The following is a 23,102-nucleotide window of genomic DNA, read 5'->3' on the forward strand; positions in this document are numbered from 1 at the left end:
TGCCCTATAACCTCCCATTGTACTCTCTTCCCTACCACTTATCACAACGTATTTTATTTGATGCTACAACTTATCTGTTCCACTTACTGAATTGTAAGGTCCTCAATGCTAGGGATGGACTTAGACAGATTTGGCTTCAGTGCTTAACACAGTGCCTTATACACAGCTCAGTAGATATCTGCTAGAATTAAGAAATGTCTGAATAACATTTACTGCTACATTTTCCTGGGTAGGGCTTGGTTCTCTAGGCACCAAAGACTGGACAGGGAAATGGAGGCCAAATGGGAGTGAAAAATATCCCAGGTTGGTTCCCATTGGATACAGTGCCTACATCTCTATTCTGTTGGCCACTAGAAGAAAATAGAAACAGTGGACGTGGGAGGAGGATATATGTAGATATAGCCAGAGACAGGACTGTTAGCTCAAGTTCATTAAAATTATAGCCAGGACCATTTAAACCAGAGATGCTAATTTTTATATTCTTATATCACTAGGTCTTACTCTAATAACAGGTAGTTGTTATAGAATTGGCTCATGTAATTAAAATGAGTACTACGACTAATCCATATTTTTTTCCCTTTCCTCTCTTCTCTCCCTGGTGTTTAGTTCAAATGTCCACAGCAACCATTACTCTATTAACAATTTCAGCAGATGCATTGGTGAATTTAACTCCATCGGAATGTCTGACTGTCTTTTTGGGTGATCTGATGTGGAAGGACCCACATACAAATGATTTGCCATTGTTACATAGCTCAGGGGAACACTGGAAGAACAACGTGAACAGAAGTTTCTGTGCTGATCTGATTTGTTAGTGCTGATTCATATTCTTGTGCTGAACATCAATGGTCCCTAAAACAACAACTTTTATTAAGTGCAATTTCAGATAACACCTACCAATAAAAATCCATCTACTTCAACCTGAGGCTCCTCCTTTGTAAGCATTTAATAAGACTTCAGGCAACATCATTAATAAGCTCTGCTGTTTTAGCCTGTCGAACAGAAATGATGTTCTGAATCTTTTACTCGAAGTGTTCTTAGAGTATTCTCATGGGTATGTTTGCCTGTGTGTGTATAATATACATTTACAATAGAGAAACAAATAGATTTTATTTATAAAACCAGAGGGTACTTTACTGTCAGAGGAAGCAAGTGATGTCAAATAATTGAAATTAAACAAATTTTCTTTGAAATGCAGATGACAAAACTCATGACAGATTTTCACAAAATGATACTCACAGTAGGAGCAGCCATAGACTTCAATTCTGAGCCCAATGCGGCCTTCTCCATTCCAGTCCAGCGGCACGATGCGCACGTAGCGGGCTGTCACAGGGTGCTGCAAGTCGTGCCGGACCACGCTGTCAGAGTTGATGTTTCCAGGGAAGGCCTGGAAGAAGAAATGGGGTAAAAACTATTGCTTTAGAAACAACCATATTCTCTCTGTGTTAAAATAACCTCAATTTTTCATATCCAGTGGCAGGGTTTTATAGCCTTTGTGCCCTAGAAAATTTGAAAAAACCTTCAGTACTCCCTTTGTTTGAAAACAAGTCCAGTTTTAAATGGGAAATGGACCAAATGTTTCTACAGGTCCTTTGATATGAATAATTATGCCCACTTGTTAAAAGAATGACACTACATGGCACCCACTGTGACATTCAATAAGCATTTAAATTATGATTCCAACACTTTGTATTTAAATGACACAATAAATGGCTTTTATACAAGTCAGATGGATTTCTCTTTTTAAACACTTCCACCATATTACCTGACCCTGTCACCTTAGAAATCTGAAGACTTTTTCTACATCAGTTACATTTAAAAAAAGGACAATTGAACGTGTTGTGCAGAGGTGAGAGTATTCTGCCTTTTATTGGAATATATGCGTTTCAAGTTTGCCCAGTGCATCAGAAACATTTTAATTCCTATTTTTTTCTTTTTATTAGAAGGTTGTCCAAAGAGTAATCCCCTATGAATCTTATTTGATGTTGAAGGTGCACATTGCCTAGTTTATTGGAGCAGGGAGGAGTAGAGAACAAACAGATTTTCTTTGGGCATAGATATCATTCATTCAACAAACGTTTACAAAACATCTATTGCATAATAGGTATAGAACAAGATAATATGGGGGGGTGCAAAGATGTGTAGAGCCATAGACTCTACCCTCAAAAGAATTACAGTCAAATAATAGGGAACATGTCAGCATAAAATTATAATCCAAGGGAGGATTAAGAAAGAGACCATCATATTTTAGAGAATATGTCACATAAATGAGAAATACATGCTTCTGTTAATTTAAACATCAGATGCTTTACTGTCACACAAGCATTCTAGCTATCCCCATATTATTTGAATTCGTAAAGCTAGATTCTGCAGATCTTCTTTTATATCTTTTTGAAACCTCTCTTAAACTTAAAAATTAGAAGAGAACAGCATATATTTTAATAATAAAAAATGCAGCACAGGCACCATATTAGATTGCTGGGCTGTTGTAATCTTGCCCCAAAGAATCTGCTTTTATTCAAAACTAGGAGTACCATCTTTATAGAAAATATTCTTTTTAACAATTTTAAAATATAAAATATAGATAAGAAACAAAAAAATAGATGCTTTAAAAAAGGAAAGGACACAGTAGCTTTGAAATGGAAGACTCTGGTTAACTTCACGTAAACATCAAAACAGCAAATTTGTAGTTGTAGGTTTGCTAACAAGCCCCATTCCCCAGTCATACTCTTGGCTCCAAAATACAAAATATATAATAAAAAATGTAGTAATTCTAGGGAGCATATTGAAATATTTCTACAGGATTTAAACTGTTTTCTATAATCTTTAGATGGCACCAACCATCTGCATAAAGGTTAATATTTACTTTATAACATTTGCAATTATAGGCTTTGAAAATTTGGATGCTATTCAGTGATGATTCCTGCTGTGCTTTCCTTGGTTTTCATTGGTGAGTTGTATACTACTATTGCATTTTCAAAATAGCCACAACTTCAGTCCTTCACAAGGCAAAACTATTTGAGCATTAGGTCTTGTTTTTTAACATTTAAAGAGAGCATCCTCTTTGCATCTTGTTGACATTAGACAAAGGAAAACAGTATAAAGAACAGTTTTCTTTCAATGTATTTTTCTAGCCAGCTTTCAGCTTTATACAGAAGCAACAAGTATAATTATTTTCTTATCTCAAACTATGGCTGTTTTTAATATCCCTAGAGTTTTTCTGACTTCTAAAACTATAACAGTGAGAATCCCTGACCAAAAATCACCTGAAATAAAGACATAATTGCATATAGGTTAATATAAAATTTATCTTAAATAATACTCAACAAAGCCACCAAACAATATCACTACTTGACATTAAATTATATATTTTGTATATATTAAATTATGTGTACAGTAAGATATATCTGTATCTATCAATTTATATATATACACAATGTTTATATATATATATGTTTGTATATATACATACATATATACACATGCATATATTTAACTTAATGCCAGGTTGTCCAGTTTGGATATCTTATGTCCCCCAGAAAATCCATATTATTTAATGCAGTCTTATGGGGCAAGTCTGTTCATTAGGGTGGAAAAATTTGATTAAATTATTTCCATGGAAACATAGACCTCACCCATTCAAGACGGGTCTTAATTAAATCACTGGAGTCCTATAAGAGAGCTCACAGACAGAAGGAACTCGGAGCAGCTGAAAAAGTCTTTTGGAGAGATGCTTGGAAGCTGGAAGAGATGCTTGGAGATGCTAAGCTAAGGACACACAGGAGCTGAGACGGGAACTGAAACACAACCCAGGACCACCAGGTGCCAGCCATGTGCCTTCCCAGCTGACAGACGTGTTCTGGATGCCATTGGCCATTCTTCAGTGAAGGTATCCTCTTGTTGATGCCTTAGTTTGGACACTTTTATTGCCTTAGGACTGTAAATTTGTACCCAGATAAATCCCCTTTATGAAAGCCAATCCATTTCTGGTATTTTGCATAATGGCAGCATTAGCAAACCAGAATACAGGTATTCACAGTATTATAAGTAAAATAAAGCATAAGTATTATGACATAAAAGTAGAATAACTATCTAGCGGAGAGGTTACTATTATTTTATGCAGGTTAATCGGAGAAGTCCTTTCTGGGCTAGAGAAATTTAAGTGAAGACCTAAAGGAAACCAGGAGTAAGAACATTCCAGGCAGAGAAAGATCAGAAATACAAAGGCCTCAGCACACTTTTCATGTTTGAGAGACAGTAAGTGTTCTAGTTTGCTAATGCTGCAGAATGCAAAACACCAGAGATGGATAGGCTTTTATAAAATGGGGGTTTATTTCACTACACAGTTACAGTTTTAAGGCCACAAAGCATCCAAGGTAACACCTCAGCAATCGGGTACTTTCACCGGAGGATGGCCAATGGAGTCCGGAAAACCTCTGCTAGCTAGGAAGGCAGCTAGCATCTGCTCCAAAGCTCCGGCCTCAAAACGGCTTTCTCCCAGGACGTTCCTTTCTAGCAAGCTTGCTTCTCTTCAAAACATCACTCCCAGCTGCACTACCCCCCCCCCCCCCCGAGTCAGCTCATTTATATAGCTCCACCGATAAAGGCCCACCCTAAATGGGCGGGGCCACACCTCCATGGGAACATCGCATCAGAATCATCTCCCACAGCTGGGTGGGGCACATTCCAAGCAAATCTAACCAGCACCAAAAACGTCTGCCCCACAGAAGACCACAAAGATAATGGCATTTGGGGGACACAATACATTCAAACTGGCACAGTAAGGAAGCTAGGTTGTTGGAGCACAGTGAACAAGGAACACTCAGGGAGAAGACATTGGGGAAGTGGACGCCAGAGCAAGGAGGGCCTGTAAACCATGATTCAGATGTGGGATTTCATTGTAATGTGTGCAAGAAGGAAATCTGCTGGAGAGTTTTGAGCAAGGAAGTGACCCATCTTATAATTTCTAAGAATCATGTTGACTGCTTTGTATGAAGAATCTAAGAAACAATTGTGGATGCAAAGTTACCAGTTAGGAAACAATTCCAGTAATTCATATGAAAGGTTGTAGTGATTTGGATTAAGGTTGTAGGCTATAGTAGAAATACTGTGAGATAGTCAGAATTAGAAAGACTTTGAAGGAGAACTAACAGGATTTAATGATGTAATTTAGGGAGTAGAAGAAACAGAAGAGACAAGAATGACACAAGGTTTTTTGACTTGACCAAGGAGATTGAGTGGATAACAGTGGCATTTACTGAGAGGAGGAACATTGTGAGAGGAGCAGGTTGAGGAAAGGAAATAAGGGTTTGGGTTTAAACCTACTAAGTGCCACTGGGATTTGGTCAGGAAGAGACGTGTGCAAGTCTAATCAGGGTAAATGCAAGGGAATGGTTGAGATGGACCATGGACTCTTAACCAGGTAAGGAGGGACATAAGTATATGTGAGAGGATATGAGGAGTGAACAGGTTTGAAATCCAGTGGTGTCAGAGACTGTTGTACTGGAGGTACTGACATAATGTTTGGAATCATAGGAAGGAGACAAGGAGAAAAGTCTGGGAGGGATGCTCAAAATTAAGATTTAGGATGTGACACTGTTATTGTTGATGATAAGATCTAGGTCATGGTCATGTTTGGTGGTTGAAGTCATATGGAAGACAAGTTCACTGTAGGTGGGAAGGTCAAAGTACCGTAAGGCCTGAGTATTAGGAGGAGTATTAATATACAGACAGAAATCACCAAGAATCATGACAAGAGCAGCAGTAGAGAGAAAGAATGAGCTAGGTATGAAATTCTACCCCCCCCAACCCTCTCTCCCCCAAATAAGGGGGAATTCCTAGGAGAATAGCAGAAGACTACCATGAGAATAAAGCAGATGGAATAATCTGGTAATAATCATGTCAGAGAAGTAGGGCTATTGAAGAAGGAGGGAGTTACAGTGATGTGAAAGTGCTGAAAGAGCAAGACACCGACTGTATCCTGGGGTCTCAAATGCCAGCAATATGAGGTTGGGGGGAAGCTATTGAGAACAGAGCTTCTGCTGAGCTTCTGTTGGCCATATTGCTGTGATAAGGGGATGAGTAGCAGAGAAAGCGAATGAGGCAAACTGCTGACATCATTTGAGTATCTGAATTCAGAGATTGCTGAAGGAAACCTCCAAACATTTATTTATTTGACCTGTTTCCTCATTTGTTTGTTTCTTCATTTAAGCACTGACAGAATCCTGACTACTACAAAAATATCTGAAAGAAAGATAATGACTGAAGATTTGGATATATTATATTTGAGATTGTACCAGCAAATTAAAAGGTCATATAAACAATTTTAGATGTTCAGGAAAGTAGTGATTTACCTAAGCTTCTAGGAGAGGACATGTTTAACATTTATGAACAAATGTACACTATATGGTATTTCCATCAAGAGTCACAGCATCAAAAGACAATGTTTTTTGTGTTTCTTTTCATATCCAAGTAGATTGAGATTTAAGACATTATTCTAACTGAAGTTTCTAACATTTCAATAAAAAATGGTGTATGTATTACCCATAATTGTCTTGAATATAAAGTATTTGTGAAGTGTCTCCTTATATATAGCAGTATTTGGAAAAGTTAAGGAATATAAAAGGAGCTATGGTCACTGGTTTAATAAAAACATCTAACATATACATATCATTTTATTATTTAAAGGGTTCTTATACACGTTGTATTGCTTGTGCGCCAGGGAAAACTAAGTTGGATAGGTGTGATGGTTAACTTTGTGTCAATATGGCTAGATTATGGTGTCCAGTTTTTTGGGCAAATATGTCCTAGTTGCTACTGTGGAAGTATTTCATTGATGGGATTCATATGTGCAATCCGTTGACCTTAAGTAAGGGTGATTATTCTCATTTATGTGAGTGGGCCTCATCTAATCAGTGGGAGGTCACTCCTGAACTTTCCAGGAGATGAAGATGCAAGAATCAACTATATTCTCATGAGAATTTCCAGCCTGCCCTAAGCATTCAGACTTGTCATCCCCTGCAATCTCATGAGCCAATTCCTTATAATAAAGTCCTCTCTCTCTCTCTCTCCATCTCCATCTCCATCTATCATCTGTCCACCCCATTAGTCCTATTTCCTCGGAAACTAACTGATAAAATGGAAAAATCAGGAAACAGGCTCAGAGAGGTTAGATGACTTACTGAAAGCCAAATAAGTAATAAGAAGGCCAAATACCTAATAAGGGGCAAATCAGGAACAAAATAACAAAGACTTCCATTTCCACTCTGACTTTTGTATGAGAATCAAATTTGCAGCTAAGAATAAAGGTTTTTTCCACTTAGGAACAAGAAATTTTATTTTTGATATTCCATATGTGAACATAGAATTTAATGTTTAGTAATACATAATTTTTATCCCACTACATTTTGATCATGCATTTGATTTTTGGCATATTCATTAGATAGTGTATTTTGTCTGAGTATTTTTCTTCTTTATTTATACTTCTGCAAATTTTGACAAAATAGGAATTTTTTTTTCTTACACATTTCCTCAAAACATGCTCTTTTTTGTGGTCATTAGCACCACAGACTTCTCTGTGGTTTTAATATAAGTAATTAAAAACTGTGACTGACCCTGTTAAAAGCCAAAAGAAAGACTGTTCAGCTAGAGTGTCTATCATTTTTGCAGCAATAACTATACTGTCACAGGAAAGGAGTGTTTTTTTCACATGGTTCCTTTTTACATTTGATTACAGTTTTTCACATCGCTGTGAAAATGGAAAAAAAGAAGTTAAGTCATATAACTGATTTTTTTTTTTTTTAATCTTCATTTTATTGAGATATATTCACATACCACGCAGTCATACAAAACAAATCGTACTTTCGATTGTTTACAGTACCATTACATAGTGGTACATTCATCACCCAAATCAATCCCTGACACCTTCATTAGCACACACACAAAAATAACAAGAATAAGAATTAGAGTGAAAAAGAGCAATTGAAGTAAAAAAGAACACTGGGTACCTTTGTCTGTTTGTTTCCTTCCCCTATTTTTCTACTCATCCATCCATAAACTAGACAAAGTGGAGTGTGGTCCTTATGGCTTTCCCAATCCCATTGTCACCCCTCATAAGCTACATTTTTATACAACTGTCTTCGAGATTCATGGGTTCTGGGTTGTAGTTTGGTAGTTTCAGGTATCCACCACCAGCTACCCCAACTCTTTAGAACCTAAAAAGGGTTGTCTAAAGTGTGCGTAAGAGTGCCCACCAGAGTGACCTCTCAGCTCCTTTTGGAATCTCTCTGCCACTGAAGCTTATTTCATTTCCTTTCACATCCCCCTTTTGGTCAAAAAGATGTTCTCTGTCCCACGATGCCAGGTCTACATTCCTCCCCGGGAGTCATATTCCACATTGCCAGGGAGATTCACTCCCCTGGGTGTCTGATCCCATGTAGGGGGGAGGGCAGTGATTTCACCTTTCAAGTTGGCTTAGCTAGAGAGACAGGGCCACATCTGAGCAACAAAGAGGCATTCGGGAGGAGGCTCTTAGGCACAACCATAGGGAGGCCTAGCCTCTCCTTTGCAGCAACCGTCTTCCCAAGGGTAAAACCTCTGGTAGAGGGCTCAACCCATCAAACCACCAGTCCCCTATGTCTGTGGTCATGTTAGCAACCATGGAGGTGGGGTAGGCGAATACCCCTGCATTCTCCACAGGCTCCTCAAGGGGGCACTACATCTTTTTTTTTTTCCCCTTGTTTTTCTTTTTTTTTTTTTTTTTTAACTTTCCCTTCTTTTTAAAAATCAACTGTATGAAAAAAAAGTTAAAAAGAAAACAAACATACAATAAAAGAACATTTCAAAGAGACCATAACAAGGGAGTAAGAAGAAGACAACTAACCTAAGATAACTGCTTAACTTCCAACATGTTCCTACTTTACCCCAAGAAAGTTACATAATATAGCAACATTTCTGTGAACTTGTTCCTACTATATCCATCAGAAATTAACAGACCATAGTCATTCCTGGGCATCCCCAGAATGTTAAATAGCTTATCTGTTCTTCTTGGATTATTGTTCCCCCTTCCTTAATTGCTCTCTACTGCTAGTTCCCCTACATTCTACATTATAAACCATTTGTTTTACATTTTTCAAAGTTCACATTAGTGGTAGCATATAATATTTCTCTTTTTGTGCCTGGCTTATTTCGCTCAGCATTATGTCTTCAAGGTTCATCCATGTTGTCATATGTTTCACGAGATCGTTCCTTCTTACTGCCGCGTAGTATTCCATCGTGTGTATATACCACATTTTATTTATCCACTCATCTGTTGAAGGACATTTGGGTTGTTTCCATCTCTTGGCAATTGTGAATAATGCTGCTATGAACATTGGCGTGCAGATATCTGTTCGTGTCACTGCTTTCCGATCTTCCGGGTATATACCAAGAAGTGCGATCGCTGGATCGAATGGTAACTCTATATCTAGCTTTCTAAGGAACTGCCAGACTGACTCCCAGAGTGGCTGAACCATTATACAGTCCCACCAACAATGAATAAGAGTTCCAATTTCTCCACATCCCCTCCAGCATTTGTAGTTTCCTGTTTGATTAATGGCAGCCATTCTAACCGGTGTTAGATGGTATCTCATTGTGGTCTTAATTTGCATCTCTCTAATAGCTAGTGAAGCTGAACATTTTTTCATGTGTTTCTTGGCCATTTGTATTTCCTCTTCAGAGAACTGTCTTTTCATATCTTTTGCCCATTTTATAATTGGGCTGACTGTACTATTATCATTGAGTTGTAGGATTTCTTTATATATGCAAGATATCAGTCTTTTGTCAGATACATGGTTTCCAAAAATTTTTTCCCATTGAGTTGGCTGCCTCTTTACCTTTTTGAGAAATTCCTTTGAGGTGCAGAAACTTCTCAGCTTGAGGAGTTCTCATTTATCTATTTTCTCTTTTGTTGCTTGTGCTTTGGGTGTAAAGTCTAGGAAGTGGCCGCCTAATACAAGGTCTTGAAGATGTTTTCCTACATTATCTTCTAGGAGTTTTATGGTACTTTCTTTTATATTGAGATCTTTGGTCCATTTTGAGTTAATTTTTGTGTAGGGGGTGAGGTAGGGGTCCTCTTTCATTCTTTTGGATATGGATATCCAACTCTCCCAGCCCCCTTTGTTGAAAAGACCATTATGACTCAGTTCAGTGACTTTGGGGACCTTATCAAAGATCAGTCGGCCATAGATCTGAGGGTCTATCTCTGAATTCTCAATTCGATTCCATTGATCTATATGTCTATCTTTGTGCCAGTACCATGCTGTTTTGGCAACTGTGGCTTTATAATAAGCTTCAAAGTCAGGGAGTGTAAGTCCTCCCACTTCGTTTTTCTTTTTTAGAGTGTCTTTAGCAATTCAAGGCATCTTCCCTTTCCAAATAAATTTGATAACTAGTTTTTCCAAGTCTGCAAAGTAGGTTGTTGGAATTTTGATTGGGATTGCATTGAATCTGTAGATGAGTTTGGGTAGAATTGACATCTTAATGACATTTAGTCTTCCTATCCATGAACATGGAATATTTTTCCATCTTTTAAGGTCCCCTTCTATTTCTTTTAGTAGAGTTATGTAGTTTTCTTTGTATAGGTCTTTTACATCTTTGGTTAAGTTTATTCCTAGGTACTTGATTTTTTTAGTTGCTATTGAAAATGGTATCTTTTTCTTGAGTGTCTCTTCAGTTTGTTCATTTCTAGCATATAGAAACATTACTGACTTATGTGCATTAATCTTGTATCCCGCTACTTTGCTAAATTTGTTTCTTAGCTCTAGTAGCTGTATCGTCGATTTCTCAGGGTTTTCTAGATATAAGATCATATCAACTGCAAACAATGACAGTTTTACTTCTTCTTTTCCAATTTGGATGCCTTTTATTTCTTTGTCTTGCCGGATTGCCCTGGCTAGCACTTCCAGCACAATGTTGAATAACAGTGGTGACAGCGGGCATCCTTGTCTTGTTCCTGATCTTAGAGGGAAGGCTTTCAGTCTCTCACCATTGAGTACTATGCTGGCTGTGGGCTTTTCATATATGCTCTTTATCATGTTGAGGAAGTTTCCTTCAATTCCTACCTTTTGAAGTGTTTTTATCAAAAAGGGATGTTGGATTTTGTCAAATGCTTTTTCAGCATCTATTGAGATGATCAATTGATTTTTCCCTTTTGACTTGTTAATGTGTTGTAATACATTGATTGATTTTCTTATGTTGAACCATCCTTGCATGCCTGGAATAAACCCCACTTGGTCATGGTGTATGATTTTTTTAATGTGTCTTTGGATTCGATTTGCAAGTATTTTGTTGAGGATTTTTGCATCTATATTCATTAGGGAGATTGGCCGGTAGTTTTCCTTTTTTGTAGCATCTTTGCCTGGTTTTGGTATTAGATTGATGTTAGCTTCATAAAATGAGTTAGGTAGTGTTCCATTTTCTTCAATGTTTTGAAAGAGTTTGAGTAAGATTGGTGTCAGTTCTTTCTGGAAAGTTTGGTAGAATTCCCCTGTGAATCCATCTGGCCCTGGGCATTTATTTGTGGGAAGATTTTTGATGACTGATTGGATCTCTTTGCTTGTGATGGGTTGGTTGAGGTCTTCTATTTCTTCTCTGGTCAGTCTAGGTTGTTCATATGTTTCCAGGGAATTGTCCATTTCCTCTACATTATCCAGTTTGTTGCCATACAGTTGTTCATAGTATCCTCTTATAATTTTTTTAATTTCTTCAGGATCTGCAGTTATGTCATCTTTTTCATTCATTATTTTGTTTATATGGGTCTTCTCTCTTTTTGATTTTGTCAGTCTAGCTAGGGGCTTGTCAATCTTGTTGATCTTCTCAAAGAACCAACTTTTGGTGATATTTATCCTCTCTACTGTTTTTTTGTTCTCTATGTCATTTATTTCTGCTTTAATCCTTGTTATTTCTTTTCTTCTACTTGGTTTAGGATTGGTTTGCTGTTCATTTTCTAGCTTCTTCAGTTGATCCATTAGTTCTTTGATTTTGGCTCTTTCTTCCTTTTTAATATATGCGTTTAGTGCTATAAATTTCCCCCTTAGCACTGCTTTTGCTGCATCCCATAGGTTTTGGTATGTTGTGTTCTCATTTTCATTCGTCTCTATATATTTAGCAATTTCTCTTGCTATTTCTTCTTTAACCCACTGATTGTTTAGCAGTGTGTTGTTTAACCTCCAGGTATTTGTGAATTTTCTAAGTCTCTGATGGTTATTGACTTCTAATTGTATTCCATTGTGGTCAGAGAATGTGCTTTGAATAATTTCAATCTTTTTAAATTTATTGAGGCTTGTTTTATGTCCCAGCATATGATCTATTCTGGAGAAAGTTCCGTGAGCACTAGAAAAGTATGTGTATCCTGGTGATTTGGGATGTAATGTCCTGTATATGTCTGTTAAATCTAATTCATTTATCAGATTGTTTAGGTTTTCAATTTCCTTATTGGTCTTCTGTCTGGTTGATCTATGTATAGGAGAGAGTGATGTGTTGAAGGCTCCCACAATTATTGTGGAAACATCAATTGCTTCCTTTAGTTTTGCCAGTGTTTCTCTCATGTATTTTGTGGCACCTTGATTGGGTGCATAGACATTTACGATTGTTATTTCTTCTTGCTGAATTGCCCCTTTTATTAGTATGTAGTGGCCTTCTTTGTCTCTCAAAACATCCCTGCATTTGAAGTCTATTTTATCTGAGATAAATATTGCTACACATGCTTTCTTTTGGCTGTAGCTTGCATGAAATATTTTTTTCCATCCTTTCACTTTCAGTTTCTTTGTGTCCCTGTGTCTAAGATGAGTCTCTTGTATGCAACATATTGATGGTTCATTTTTTTTGATCCATTCTGCGAATCTATATCTTTTAATTCGGGAGTTTAATCCATTTACATTCAACGTTATAACCGTGAAGGCATTTCTTGAATCAGCCATCTTATCCTTTGGTTTATGTTTGTCATATTTTTCCCCTCTGTCTATTAATATCCTTTATTGTACCCATACCGAATCTCTTTAGTACTGAACCTTTCTCCAAGTCTCTCTGTCCTTTCTTTGTTTCTCTTTCTGTAGGGCTCTCTTTAGTATCTCCAGCAGGGCAGGTCTCTTGTTAACAAATTCTCTCAGCATTTGTTTGTCTGTGAAAAATTTAAGCTCTCCCTCAAATTTGAAGGAGAGCTTTGCTGGATAAAGTATTCTTGGCTGGAAATTTTTCTCACTCAGAATTTTAAATATATCATGCCACTGCCTCCTCGCCTCCATGGTGGCTGCTGAGTAGTCACTACTTAGTCTTATGCTGTTTCCTTTGTATGTGGTGAAATGCTTTTCTCTTGCTGCTTTCAGAACTTGCCCCTTCTCTTCTGTGTTTGACAGTGTGATCAGTATATGTCTCGGAGTGGGTTTATTTGGATTTATTCTATTTGGAGTTTGCTGAGCATTTATGATTTGTGTATTTATGTTGTTTAGAAGATTTGGGAAGTTTTCCCCAACAATTTCTTTGAATACTCTTCCCAGACCTTTACCCTATTCTTCCCCTTCTGGGACACCAATGAGTCTTATATTCGGACGTTTCATATTATCTATCATATCCCTGAGGTCCATTTCGAGTTTTTCAATTTTTTTCCCCATTCTTTCTTTTATGGTTTCATTTTCCATTCTGTCATCTTCCAGGTCACTGATTCGTTGTTCAACTTCCTCTAGTCTTGTACTATGAGTGTCCAGAATCTTTTTAATTTGGTCAATAGTTTCTTTAATTTCCATAAGATCATCCATTTTTTTATTTAGTCTTGCAATGTCTTCTTTATGCTCTTCTAGGGCCTTCTTGATTTCCTTTGTCTCCCAAACTGTGGTCTCATTGTTCATCTTTAGTTCTTTGAGTAGCTGCTCAAGGTGCTGTGTCTCTTCTGATCTTTTGGTTTGGGTGCTTGGGCTTGGGTTATCCATATCGTTTGCTTTTTTCATATGCTTTATAATTTTCTGTTGTTTTTGGCCTCGTGGCATTTGCTGAACTTGATAGGGTTCTTTTAGGATTTGTAGACCAATTGAAGTCCTTATCTCTAATTTATCAGATCTACAGCTTCGTGGAGTACACTTTCTCTAACTAACCAGCAGGTGGCATCCACGAGCCACCTGTTCTCCACAAGCCAGTTCTCCCCTGCTTAGCCTTTTTGGTGAGTGGGGGAGTGAGTCTTGTGGGGTCCAATTGGTGTACCAAGCTTGCGTGTGTAGTTGGTGTTGCCTGCCCTGTATATGGGGTGTGTTTCTGGGCAGTCAGGGGGGGGGGGTGGCTCTAACAATCAAATCTCCCTGATGATCCTAGAGTTTTAAAGCTACTGCAATAGTCTAATCCTTCAGTTCAGTCCTGCCACAGTTTGTCTCTGCCACTGACCCACAAGTCCTTGGTATTGGTGTATGGCTCCTGAGACTTGCAAGTGGGCCCCTCTTCCAGGCCGTGCACCCCAGGTCCTCTGTTGAGGGATGACTGTGCTATGTCACAGGTGAGTGCCGTCCCCCCAGGGCAGTTCTGGGCTGCTGGGCTGTGTAGGGAGGCTCCCAGTCTGCTAAAATGATGGCTGAATGGGGCTTTGTTAATTCACACTGCTCTACCTTCCCAACTCTGGGACAATCAGCTGAGGTTGCAGGGAAGGCTAATGTCCATGCCCAGTTTTGTGGTGTGTGCCTGTTATTTGAAGCACTTCCATGACACTGGGTTGTCTGGGGCAGTTCTGGGCTATGGGGCTGGCTATGGGCAGGAGTGTTTCCTGTCTACCAGGATGATGGCTGTGAGCGGACACCCCCCTTTTCTTGGGAAGTTGTGGTGTTTTGTGAATTTTCTCAGGCACTGGATTATTGTGTTTTGTCTCAGAGCTCTCCTAGTTCTGCTCTTGACTTGACCTGCCCAAATTGCAAGTCTTTGAAGCTTTCTGTATTGGGCTTCCTAGAGTAATTGTTTTAGAAAAAGAAAAAAGGATTAAAAAAAAAAAAAAAAAAGGGCCCTCCTCAGACATATAATGGGTTATTGAAATGCTAAGAGACAAAGCAACCAGGGCCATTAAGGAAAGGTCCACAGGGCAGAGAGATCAGCTTTTCTTCGGGATTTGCATATGTGCCTCAGGGCCTGAGCTCGGGCCTGAGCTCTGCCCTTCCCCCTTCTATGTTCACCAGAACTCCAAAAATCTTCCGTTTTTATTTTGGAGTTTTTCGTGTTGTTTTTTTTCTATGTCTGTCTCCTCTCTGCTGGGCCGGCTGCTCTCAGATTCTCTGGTGTCTGGTCTCCGTCTATCTATGGTTGGAGTTTGGATCAGCAGAATGAGTTTCTGATAAGGGCTGCCCCTGCAGTTCTCCCTTCTCCTTCCCGGAGCTGACAGCCCCTCCTCCCACGGGACTGAGCCTGGCAGGGAGGGGTGCGGGTCCCCTGGCCGCAAAAGCTTACAGATTTCGCTGATCTCAGCAGTTCCACGTTTTCATGAGTGTTGTATGAAGTATGCCCAAAGTCAGATTGCTCTGTGGTGTCCAGTCCACGCAGTTCCTGGCTTTCTACCTACTTTCCTGGAGGAGTAACTAAAACATACAGCTCACCAGTCTGCCATCTTGCCCCGCCTCCATATAACTGATTTTTATAATACTTTTAATATTTGAAAATCCCATATTAAAAAAAATGAAAAGTTAAAATGAATTTGCATCCTTCTTGAACAGAACATATCCTTTTAAATTCAACCTTCATTTAAACAAATGTTGCACAATAATATTTGCTTTGTGTATACATGGAAACAACCATCCAAATTCATCATTGCAAGACTGAAAAAATCAATTTAAAGCAGCTGGTGAATTACATGTTGTTGCCATTAAATCTCCTTTACTGGTTGTGATTTGTACATAAGCTTAGAAGGATAGCCTTTTTTTTTCTTTTTACTAACAGACATTTATGTAACTTGCAAAGCTTTATGCTTAGTAAAGTTAAGAACAATACAATAAAATGTTAAACTTAAACCTTTGGTGCTACTTACAGAGTTACTGTCCTATAAATTGTGCAAATATATAGCAGAGAGTTAGAGCTCTGTTTTGTAATTTGTTTTTAACATTATGTGAGTCATTCAGAATGCTAACTTTAGAATAATCTAAAAGTCATTGAAGTTTTGGTAACTCAAAATTTCCCTAAATGTGCACTAAATCTTTCTTCTAGCTCAAACAATATTTAAAATGGTTTAAGACAAGGGGTGGAAGACTTTTTCTGTAAAGGTCCAGATAGTAAATAGTTTAGGCTTTGTAAGCTGAAAAACTTGGTCCATATTCTTTTTTGGTTTTTACAACTTTTGAAAACATGAAAAACATTCTAAGCTCACAGATTGTAAAAGAACTGTCATGGATATTATAGTTTGCCAACCCCTCTTTAAGAGACTCCTTGAAATTATCACATTGTCTTCTCACTCTATTTATCAATTCAGATAGGATACAAAAGACTTTCCAGCCACTTGGCATCTAAAAGCCAGTAAACTTTAGAAAAAAAAGCAATTTGTAATCCCTTGAAGCATATTATTTATCATACTGGAGGAAAATATATGGGAATTTATAAGTATTCTGTGATGAACTAATATTTTACCTCAGAATTACTACTATGGGGTCTGAAGTGTAACATATAAAGCAATTTGTGAAAAGAACAAATAAATTTAGTCCCCACTAAAAATCTCACTTTGTAAGAGATTTAAAATGAGATCATAAGCTCCCATAGCAAATGAATTAGAGTTTATATCTTAGCCTAGAAGTTTTGCTTAAAACTGAAAAATGCATCTAAAACAATTATGTACTCTGTAACTAAACCTTAGGAAGAATTTTTAGTGTTATTGACAACAGTCGGATATGTGGGGAATTATGTGTGGAAGAAAAAACAACAATACATCTATACTTCCTAAAGTGTAGGACCCTATTTTCTTAATAAATAAAATGTCTCTGCTGGAATAGAAACACATATTGATTATTCTTTAAGTGGATGTCATAAACTTTTCTTTAAGTGAAATTTTATTTCTTATCTGGAGTTTAGATTTTATTTTCCCCTTGATAATTTATACAAAATATAGGACTAGATTTTCCATTTTGCAGTTTTGATATGTTTATATATATATATATGAAATTCAGATTGTTCACATACCATTCAGCTATCCAAAGATCCAAAGTGTACAATCAATTGCCCATGGTACCATCATACATTTGTGCATCCATCAACACATTAATTTTTCTTTCAATTTTTAGAATATTTTCATTACTCCAGAAAAGAAATAAAGTCAAAAAAAGAGGAAACTCAGATCCTCCCATACCCCTAACCATGCCCCCCTCCATTACTGACTCATAGTTTTGGTTTAGTACACTTGTTACTGTTGATGAAAGAATGTTAAAATACTACTAACTGTAGTATATAGTTTGCAATAGGTATATAATTTTTCCCTATATTCCTCTCTATTATTAACTTCTAGTTATAGTGTCATACATTAGTTCTAGCTCGTGAGAGAATTTTCCAATATTTGTATAGTTAATCAAGGGCATTGTCCACCACAAGATTCACTGTTTTATACATTCCCATTTTTTAACATCCAACTATCCTTCTGGTGCCATGTGTGACTCTGAGCTTACCCTTTCTACCACCTTCACACACCATTCAGCACTGTTAGTTATTCTCACAACATGCTACCATCACCTCCGTCCATTTCTAAATGTTTAAGTTCACCCCAGTTGAACATTCTGCTCATAATAAGCAACCACTCCCCATTCTTTAGCCTCATTCTGTATCCTGGTAACTTATATTTCATGTCTATGAATTTACATATTAGAATTAGTTCGTATCAGTGAGATCCTGAAATATTTGCCTTTATGTGTCTGTCTTATTTCACTCAATATAGTGCCCTCAAGTTTTCTTCATCACCCCATTTCTTTTAAGATGGTTTTGTTCACACACCGTACATTCCGTTCTAAGTAAACAATCATTGCTTCTCTGTATAGTCACATATTTATGTATTCAACACCATTGCCACTATCTATATAAGAACATCTCCATTTCCTCCACAAAGATGGATGAAGAGTCAAAGAAGGCAGAGAGGCAAAAGAAAAGAGAAAGAGAGAAAAACAAACAAACAAAATAAACAAAACTTGATAGCTAGAAAGTGACAAAAAGGAAAGATAGCATTAACCTAAAGTAGAATAGAGTCAGACAACATCACCAATGCCAGGAGTCCCATACCCTTCCCCTATTCCACACCCCATATGCATTTAGCTTTGGTATATTGCTTTTGTTACATTAAAGGAAGCATAATACAATGTTTCTGTTAATTCTAGCCTCTAGTTTGCATTGATTGTATTTTTCCCCTCAATCCCACCCTATTTTTAATACCTTGCAATGTTGACATTCATTTGTTCTACCTCGTGTAAACACGTTTGTAGCTTTTATTACAATCGTTGAGTACCCTAGGTTTCCCTGAGTTACACAGTCCCAGTCTTTATCGTTTGTCTTTTGTTCTGGTGTCCCACATGGTCCCAGCCTTCATCTTTCAACCATATTCATAGTCATCCTTGTTCAGTGTACTTACATTGCTGTGCTACTATCTCCCAAAATTGTTTTCCAAACCTCTCACTCTTGTCTTTTCCTTTCTGTCTGCAGCACTTCCTTCAGTGTTTTCTGTAGAGCAGGTATCTTCTTCCAAACTCTGTCATCATCTGTTTGTCAGAGAATACTTTAAGCTCTCACTCATATTTGAAGGATAGTTTTGCCAGATTTGGTTGGTGGTTTTTCTCTTTCAGTGTCTTAACTATACCACTCCACTTCCTTCTTGCCTCCGTGGTTTCTATTGAGAAATCTGCACATAGTCTTATCAAGCTTCTTTTGCATGTGATGGATTGCTTTTCTCTTGCTGCTTTCACGATTCTCTCTTTATCTTTGATGTTTGATAATCTGATTATTAAGTGTCTTGGCATATGCCTATTCAGATCTATTCTGTTTAGGTCATGCTGCACTTCTTGAATCCGTAATTTTATGTCTTTCATAAGAGATGGGAAGTTTTCATTGATTATTTCCTGTATTATTGCTTCCGCCCCTTTTTCCTTCTCTTCTCCTTCTGGGACATCAATGCCATGTACATTCTTGCTTTTTGTTTTGTCCTTAAGTTCCTGGAGATGTTGCTCATATTTTTCCATTCTTTTCTCTATCTGTTCTTTTGTGTGTAGGCTTTCAGTTTCCTTGTTCTCTAGTTCCTGAGTGTTTTCTTCTGCCTCTTGAGATCTGTCATTGTATGTTTCCATTGTATCTTTCATCTCTTGTGTTGTGCCTTTCATTTCCATAGATTCTTCCAGTTGGTTTTTTGCACTTTCAATTTCCACCTTATGTACGTCCAGTGTTTTCATTATATGGTTCAGCTCTTTCACCATATCGTCCCTAAACTTTTTGAATTGACTTATTATTAGTTGTTTCAATTCCTGTATCTCACTTGAAGTGTAAGTTTGTTCCTTTGACTGGACCATAACTTTGTTTTTCTTAGTGTAGGTTGTAGTTTTCTGTCGTCTAGGAATGGTTTCCTTGGTTACCCCAATCAAGTTTTCCCAGACCAGAACAGGCTCAGGTCCCAGAAGGAAGAAATATTCAGTGTCTGGTTTCCCTGAGGGTTTGTTTTAGAAAATTGGTACACCCTTTGATGCCTCAGGTCACTGTGCTTTACTGCCCAGTATGTGGTGCCTGTCAGCCTCTAGTTCCAGACTGGTGTAAGGAAGTGTGGCCTGTGGCTATTTTCCCCAGGCTCTGGGGTCAGATTCTGAATGGAAGGCAGGTAGTAGAGCTGGGCCCCACCCCTTTCCTCTTATAGAAGATAGACCCCCTAGGGAGAGGTCATTAGCATTTCAATGGTCTCTCTCTGCCTGTGCTGTCTTCACCCTTGTCTGGGTCAGAGCACTACAAACTGAAAATGGCTGAGGGTTTCTCCACTGAGCCAAAACAGGGATAGAAAGTCCCCTTCAGGGCTAATCTGCAGCGACCCTCCAGCTCTTCAAGGTCAGTCGTCACCCAAAGCCTCTATCTGCTTGTTGGGGATTCGTAGCTCATAGTGAGCAGATCACACTAGCTAATTAAAACCCCAAGTTGGGGCTCAGCTGTGCTATATTCGCTTGCTGGGAGAGAGCTTCTCTCTAGCACCATGAGGCTTTGCAGCTCGGACTGTGGGTGGAGGGGTCTCCTGGCTTGGATCCACAGTTTTTACTTACAGATTTTATGTTGTGATCTCAGGCATTCCTCCCAATTCAGGTTGGTGGATGATGAGTGGATGGTCACATTTGTCCCCCTGCAGTTATTCCGGATTATTTACTAGTTGTTCCTGGTTTTTTATTAGTTGTTCCATGGGGACTAACTAGCTTCCACTCCTCTGTATGCTACCATCTTAGATCCTCTGGTATAAGTTTTATAGCATCCTATACTTTTCATTCCCTTCACTCAATTATGATTCCTTAATTGTGTTTTTGATTATCTGAATAAAGACTGTCTCAGAAATGTGTTAGTCCCAGTGTTCAAGGTCAGGATCATGCCTCTTTGGTCTGCCAATGCATCTGAAACCCTGAGAAAAATGCTTGGAATATAGTAGGTGTTTAATCAGATCCTGCTAGAATGAATGAAGGAAGATGTACATTCCCCAACTCATACCTCTTTACATTTCATAGGCTCTTGTTATATCTGGATATACCAAAAACTAGTTCAATAGTCATCTGTAGTTTATAAACCATATTTTTGATGATATCCTATGGGAAAAAGAACAGGCTCATCAGATTCAGGAAGACACTAAAATAATGAATACAGTGTTCCCAGAGGTATGATTGGAAGTCATTATAAGTATGCCAAGTGTCTAGAAATTGCGGGAATAGAGAAAAGGGTAAAGGCCATGCAAAAGTGTGCAGAGAAATGTTAGGAGACTTGAGAGTTGTGCTCCCCCTCCCTAAGGAATCTAGGATGGTCACATGGGTGATTCACTTTAACTCAGCTAAGAGTGTACCCTTTAGAAATTGCAAAATCATGACAAATATGTTGTAAGACAAATGCTGAACTATTCCACTTTTATATGAGCAGCCATATTCTCTCTATACTTCTGTTTTTGACCCAATTAAATATATCTTCTTATCATTTTTTGATTTTGTCAAATTATGAAAAGATTTCAGAATTATTTTCCTAGAAGAAGCATTAATTAAGAACTTAATTAAGAAAAGATACATGCTGTTATAACAATTTTATTTAGAAAAACAGTAGGATTATAATCTGCAAAATCTTGTTCCTTCGTCTATCTTTTCCTTTACTTCCCATCATGATCATATGATGATGGTGTTCCATAGGAATGTATCCTTTGTCCTTCTCTCCTCTCAGTCTTCCCAACAGATGGATTTATTTTTATTAATTTATTAATTTATTATGTCTTTAATCAGTGAATTCATTTTGATGGCTTCATTGCCTCCCATAGGTTTATTCCTCTCCAGTCTAGTCTCTGGCACAGTGCCCCAATCCCCAGAACTCTTTCCCTCCCTTCCTCTCTTTCTTCTTCCCTCCCTCTTTCCCTCCCTCCCTCTCTCCATCCTTCCCTTCCTCAATCTTTCCTTCTTCCTTTCCTTTCTATATATTTTCCCTTTCTAAACTCCCTTCATTTTTTTCCTTCATCTTGTCTACCAAGCCATAAGAAAGGGTGAAAATGAATGGATCAATGATATCAATTGTTTTTCAACACTTGAAATAAATATGTAGACAAAGTAAGAAAGACAATTATGACTTCACAACAAAATTCAAATGTTATCAACTTTGGCGATGTTAAGGTAAAACATAACAGACAGAAGTTATGTCGGATGAGGACATGGTGAATAATATTCTCATCTTCAAAGTAAGGAATGAAAAGATATTACCAAAGATTGATCGAACAGAAAATGACTTGCACATTTATTATTAAAAGTAAAAAAATTACCCAATAAAAAATTCAAAACATTTGATATAACTTTTAAAAACAGGCCAGGCTGTAAATGAAAAGTGTTTATTAGATTCATTTTGGAATATTTTAGCAATAAGTTATTTGAATTTTGTGGGTGAAACCATAATGCAGTCAATTTTACTTTTAGCATAATTTTAATTGAAATATGACATCACAATAAAAATCAAATTAATTTTGAAAATATGTGTAGATATGTTTTTATCATACTTTTTAAAAAGTTGGTTATTAAAACAGAAAAACTGACTGTAATTTATTTTACTAAAACCCCCTCTTTTAGAGATCCAAGGCCATGTAAAGCTAGAATGAAACAACAGAAATCAACTGGATAGGAGCCAGATTTCTGTAAGTATGTGCACTTAAGCATTCTTCACATGAGTGAGCTGCATATGCTCTTCATATTCATGTAGTTTTAAAGCATGTTCAATAATCTTCAAGTCCCAAAAGCATTAAAATGTTTCCATTTGTTTGAATTGCCTGAGAAAATATCTACAATAGTCAAAGTATTTTCTTTTGCTCTTTCTTTGCAATTTGATTCAAGACAGGTTAGAGGAGTTTTACACAGTTAAACTACCTATGGAAATAGTACACACAGCAGTGTTAGCCATTTCACATGGATGTAAAGGGCACACGTGCATATCCAGCCTTAGTAATATGCTTGTACTATGTTCAGCATATGATCTGCAGTCCATTTGAATGTCAGATTGATAAACAGTGGTTTAGTGGGCCACACAAACAGGGTAAATACTAGACCTATTTTTCAAGAACTTAAATTTGTGTAAAATTTTTATCAAAACTTAAGATGTAAAAATGGCCTTAACTTGCTCTCAGCCAACAGATTCTTTCTAATTTGATTTTTTTTTTTTTAAACCAAACAGACAAATGCTTGGAAAAGCAAGTTTGGTATTTTTGTAAGATAATTTTTTGGAGGATTTAAATTTCCTGTTAGGGAATCATGACGTTTTTTCCCCCTTGCTTTTTATTTATAACTAAGCAGCCTTTCACTTTGGTTAGCAATTGTTAAGAAAATGTCCTAGAATGCTGATGCATTGTCCAGCTGTCTGAAACAAAATAAAAAAACTAAAATGAAACAAAACAAAAA

General features: G+C 37.5%; 1 protein-coding gene across 1 annotated transcript in view; it reads right to left on the reverse strand.

Moving 5' to 3' along the window:
• The window catches only part of CNTNAP2 (contactin associated protein 2), a 2,391,149-nt gene that overhangs the window by 1,405,752 nt on the left and 962,295 nt on the right, over positions 1-23,102 (reverse strand). Inside the window, exon 4 of the mRNA XM_037835931.1 lies at positions 1,237-1,384. Coding sequence (XP_037691859.1) covers positions 1,237-1,384 — 148 coding nt within the window. The remainder of the gene's footprint in view (positions 1-1,236; positions 1,385-23,102) is intronic.

This window comes from Choloepus didactylus, chromosome 5 (genome assembly GCF_015220235.1).
Source record: "Choloepus didactylus isolate mChoDid1 chromosome 5, mChoDid1.pri, whole genome shotgun sequence".
Taxonomy (NCBI): domain Eukaryota; kingdom Metazoa; phylum Chordata; class Mammalia; order Pilosa; family Megalonychidae; genus Choloepus; species Choloepus didactylus.